Source organism: Acromyrmex echinatior, chromosome 13 (assembly GCF_024713525.1).
Source record: "Acromyrmex echinatior isolate Ae372 chromosome 13, ASM2471352v2, whole genome shotgun sequence".
NCBI classification, from domain to species: Eukaryota; Metazoa; Arthropoda; class Insecta; order Hymenoptera; family Formicidae; genus Acromyrmex; species Acromyrmex echinatior.
Genome location: NC_141864.1, coordinates 3192481 through 3198281, shown reverse-complemented (window position 1 = coordinate 3198281; position 5801 = coordinate 3192481). Strand labels below are relative to the sequence as shown.

The 5801-nt window shown below is 39.0% G+C and overlaps 1 protein-coding gene across 1 annotated transcript; it reads left to right on the top strand.

Annotated features, from left to right (window-relative positions):
* The first annotated feature begins 156 nt into the window (after positions 1-156).
* On the top strand, positions 157-4329 carry LOC147907531 (uncharacterized). The gene has a single exon (XM_087412268.1). The coding sequence runs from the start codon at positions 3649-3651 to the stop codon at positions 4327-4329; it is 681 nt and encodes a 226-aa protein (XP_087268394.1). The 5' UTR covers positions 157-3648.
* The last annotated feature ends 1472 nt before the right edge of the window (positions 4330-5801 follow it).

The following is a 5801-nucleotide window of genomic DNA, read 5'->3' as shown; positions in this document are numbered from 1 at the left end:
ACTTGTCATATGACGTAATGGAAGGTATAAAGATCGACCACTTTAGCTTGGAATTAGTAACAATGAATTTATTACAGAAGCACGTATATATATGACCGTACAGGACGAGCGCTCTATAAAGAATCTATAATCAGAGTGGCGCCATATGAGTATCACTTGTGATTGGTCCGCCATGTTTTAGCCATTCCCTCCAGTTTTTTAACGCATTATTTTCTAAATTTTGAATTCATGCTAAAAAATGCTCAAAAATTGTGACAAATTAAAAAATGATGATAAATAAATATAAATGTATATAAAATAATAATATATATATATATATAATATTGTATATAAAATAATAAAACTTTTATATATATTATTTATTATAATTTCATTTATTTTGTACTATTACAATATTGTACATTTTGTAATATTGCATATTATTTTATACAAAACGTTATTTATTGCACATTATTTGCGCTATGTCGAAAACAAAATTTATTTTAAATAATGTAAGAGGAAATAAACATACATACCGTAAAATGAAACATACTTTACTTAAAAGAATGATACATCGCCATAGATTTACTGTCATAATATTTACGAATAATACAATTCTACGCTTATTTTTAAATTTTAAATGCACTGTAGCAAATTTTTTAAAGCTTTAAACGCAAATTATGACAATCAAGAATATGATCTGTGGGAACAGAATCAAATTTATTGATTAAAAAAGTATGTAAATTTACATTACGTATTTTTTCAAAGTAAAGATTATAATGTCTATAAATATTTTCCAATTGTAAGAAAATTTGAAATGTCGCCTTATTAACAAAGTATTTGCGTATAACATTTAATTCTCACCAGAAAATTAAAAATTTAATGGTTTTTTTGAGTCAATAGATTTTATGCAATTACTACACAAGGTACATGTTTTTTTAACAGATGTCAAACAATATCTTGCAATATTATATAAATAATTCATCTCTTTGTTATTATACGCTATTGTTAAATTATTATCAAAAGGAGGAATTTAATCTATGATTGCAGATGAATGAGATTGTAAATGAATGAGATACAGAATTAAGTACGTCATTTTTTTTACACTTTAAATAATCTATAAAACCAGAAAGGTGTATTCACTATTATCAGTCTCAATTTCCTGTCAATATTAGTTTCGTCGATTACATCGATACAGCTATAAGTTTCAAATTATTTTTAAATTGTAAAGGATCTAAAACTGGATTTTTGTGTCGCAAAAGTGAAAATAGATTTTCTATACAGTCTTGTATAAAGTATCTTCATTGTAAAGTGCGCAAACTTGGAAGTGGTATTCTTTGCAGAAACTCTTCATAACCATTAGTACTACAAGTAAATCTCAATCTAAGTGCACGTTGAACAGTTTCATTAAGCCAATTTTTCGTTTTTTTGTTAATAAAACTTTAATTTGATCTTCATTGAATACTTCCTTTAAAGCTTTTTTATATTGATCATTATTATTTTTATTTTTTTTAAGTCTTAATATTCTAGATCTTAAAACTCTCATTTTTTTGTGCATAAGAGTTAAATGGATTTGCATTTTTCGATTTATTTCTTTTAATTTTTTGTTTTTATCTTTTTCTTTTTTTTCGTCGATTTCTGTTATACTTGTTAAATGTACTTGAAGTATTATACATTTTGTTGATGATATATTAGGATTGATTATTGATGCATTAACTTCAACGGTTTCATTTATAGCTATAATAAATATATCTAAAAGATATATTTATTATAAATGTTTATAAATATATACTTCTTTCATTGATTTTTATCACTTTTATCATTGATTTTACCTGTTCATTTACTATAATTTTATCTTCTTTGCAATCGTCAGAAATAAACCTACTTTTATCCTCAACTACATTCAAAATTTCGATTATTATATAAAAGGTATTGTCTTCTTTACAAAGTATCCAAAAATTGTTGGCACTGCATTTGATTTTAATTTCTTTTTATTATCCATTCTCTGTTCCCATATTTTAGAAGCAAAATGCATTTGTAATAATATAAAAGAAATCAAAAATTCAGAAAAATATTATATATAGTATGTATCTATTTACCATTTCATAAAATATTATATATTAAATATCGTAATTATATTATTTGATTTAGACTCACAATGCAATGATATATAATTGAAAAGATTACAAAAAGAGAAAGAATTAAATTCGTAACCAATGTGATGACTATACATACACAGTGCGACAAATATGTTCCCGGACAGGGCCTGAAAATCATAATTGAAACAACAATATGCATATTTTTTGGTTTTATTATTCAAAATATTCTCCTCTGGCTTCAATACACTTGTTACAGCGATTCAATAGTGATTCAAATGCATGTTCTAGCTCAGTTTGCGGAATTGCCTCTAGTGCCTGTGTAGAAGCTGATTGGATGGTCGGAATGTCATCAAAAAAGCGTCCTTTCAATTTCAATTTCAATTTTGGGAATAATGAGAAGTCGCAGGGGGCCAAATCAGGTGAATACGGTGGATGGTTTAACACAGAGACACGATTTCCAAAGAGGAGCCAAACATTGACGGACAATCAATGAAGTGTGACTCGGTGCATTATCATGCAACAAGGACCAATCTTCTGGATCATGATATTCAGGGCGAATATGATGAATTCTGCCCATCAATCACTTTAAAACTTCGAGATAATATACATCAGTAATTGGTAAATTTCTACCTCGACCAAAATCTTGTTTAACATGAACTGTTATATCTTCGTTATATGTCAACCAAAATGAATGAAACTTTGACAGATGATAGCAAAATGTTCAACCTTTAAAATGCATGTTTGAACGCACAGATGTCGCCACTGGTTGCTGAGATGTGGCGTTGCGAGCGTTAGTTGCGGCGCTGCGAACATTAGTGGCGGCGCTGCATGCGTCCGTCGCGACGCTGATACGGTCGTTCTTTCCATGACTCTTCCCATTCGCTCTCTGGTGTCATGGCATGCCGCGTGCAGACCTCGTAAGTCTCTGCGATAGTCAGTAAGTTAGAACTCGGAAGTTGAGATTCCGAATTACTTTGTGTATTCCGCGAGACCGATACCGATTACTATTCATGTCTGTGATAATTGTTAGCGTCGTCCGATAAATTCTTAGAGTGTATTTTCATAGTTCTAGTATTGTAACTCCGCGACACGATGCCGGTATCCGAGCCGTCTTACACGCGCAATCACGTCTCTACTTATTAATCAACATTTGTATTTAGTATTTAGCTAGTTAGGCATTAAGTGTGTATTAAAACGCCTCATGGCATAAAATCAGAAGCAGTGCGTAGCGCTCATTCTCAACCTAACTTTTTCCCGCCATACGTCCTTCGCCGTGGTTGGTAACCACCGGCGCCACATTGCGTAGCACGTGATCCAATAGCCACAAACTGGTGACCCCGACGTGATCGCGCGGTGTTTTTGCTGTTGTTTGTGCGTGTGTGATTTTGTGTGTTCGACCTTACGCGCGCATCTAAATAAACCGCCGACATGCCTGGTGGCTCTAGCGATTCCCCGGCGCGCAATCCGGACGGCGGCGCACCATCACGTATCGAGATACCCGCGCTTTCGCGAGTCGGCATTAGGTCCATACCGTTCTGGAAAAAAAAAACCAGATCTTTGGTTCGTGCAAATGGAAGCTCAATTCCTCACTGCAGGCATAACGGTAGACGACACGCGATATAATTACGTAATACAATGTCTCGACGACGATTCCTTGACCGAAACTAGTGATATCATACTTAATCCGCCCGCGATGGACAGATACGCCGTGCTAAAAGACAGGTTATTGAGAAGCTTCGCGGACAGCGCCGATAAAAAATTGCGCAAATTGTTAAACGAAGTCGACCTAGGCGACTGTCGCCCGTCTCAATTGCTCCGCCGCATGCGGGATCTCGCGCAAAATGGCGCATCGGAAGAAGTATTGAAATCGTTGTGGCTGCAGCGCTTGCCGCAACAGGTACAGGCGATATTAGCGTCCAGCAAGCACGAACTGGAGGAACTAGCGCAATTAGCGGACCGAATCACGGACGTGCTTAGCCCCAGCGCCATGGCCGTCGCAACGGTTGCGCCGACGAACAGTAACACTAAAGACGCACAAATATCCGCGCTTACTGAACAAGTAACTAAACTAGTAGCTCATTTATCGCGCGACAGGTCGCGGCCCTTGCATAATTCGCGTCGTAGAAGCCGCTCCAAGTCTCAGCCCACGAGCAAGCCGTGCTGGTATCACGAACGCTTCGGCGGCAGAGCGCTCAAATGTACGCAACCATGCAGCTGGAAGCCGACGGCATCAACAGAGAAGGAAAACTAACAGCCGAACTATCCCCGACGGCAGGAAGTTCGGCGGCGGTGAATCGTCGTTTAATGGTGCGTGACCGTGCACCACCGGCACCAATTTCCTGGTGGACACGGGCGCCGACGTCTCGACCGTACCCGCCTCAAGGCGCGACCTTGCGCACTTAGATAAGCAGGTACTCTACGCTGCGAATGGTACGATCATCTCGACGTACGGGCAGAAGCTATTCCGGCTCGACCTCGGATTCCGCCGAGTGTTCCAGTGGCCCTTCATCATCGCAGAAGTGAACACCTGCATAATCGGCTCGGACTTCCTGGCGCGCTACAATTTGCTGCCTGACATCCGGCATAAGAGGCTTATCGATGGTGACACGCTTTTCGATTAACGCACAGCTCGTCTATAAGACAGTACCAAAGCTGACAGCCTTCGCCGACGACTGCCCTTTTAAAGAATTACTAAGAGAGTTTCCAGAGATCACTCGAACATCGGGTACGCACAAGTCAGCCGCACATGCGGTAGAACACGTCATCGAAACAAAAGGGCCCCCGGTGTCAAGCAAAGCCAGACGACTCTGCCCGGAGAAATTTAAGGCAGCCAAGCAAGAGTTCGAATATATGATTCAACAGGACTTATGCAGGCCTTCCAAGAGCCCTTGGGCCAGCCCACTGCACCTGGTCAAGAAGAAGAATAGCGATTGGCGTCCGTGCGGGGATTACCGCAAGCTCAACGAGGTAACCGTCCCGGATCATTACTCAATTCCGTTTCTTCAAGACAGCACACACTTTCTTCATGGTAAAACAGTTTTTTCCACGATCGATCTAGTACGCGCATATCAGCAGATTCCAGTTCGCGAATCGGATATTCCGAAAACTGCCATCATCACACCATTCGGGCTTTTCGAATTTCCGTATATGACCTTCGGACTTCGTAACGCAGCTCAAACCTTTCAACGATTCATGGATCGAGTAACTATAGGACTCGATTTTTGCTTTACTTATATTGACGATATTCTAATCGCTTCGCAGAACGAAACTCAGCACAAAGAGCACCTAAGGATTCTGTTCGGTAGACTGCAACAGCATGGAATAGCGATCAACCCGAATAAATGCGTGTTCAGGCAGAAGAGTGTCAACTTCCTTGGACATATGATCAGCGCCGAAGGCATCAAGCCCTTGCCCGAAAAGGTTCAAGCAATTGTTGATTTCCAGGAACCAGCCACTGAAAAAGGACTTCGACGATTCCTGGGAATGCTCAATTTTTACAACCGGTTTTTAAAGGATATCGCAAGTATACAGGCACCATTGCTAAAAGTAATTTCTGGGCGTAAACGCAACAACAATGCGAAAATCGAGTGGACTCCTGAGCTCAAGCAATCCTTTCGACGAGTCAAGGAACATCTCGCTCAAGCCACCTCGCTCGCATTTCCAGACAGCAATGCAACACTCTCGTTGCACACAGACGCCTCAGATAAAGCAATCGGCGCGGTA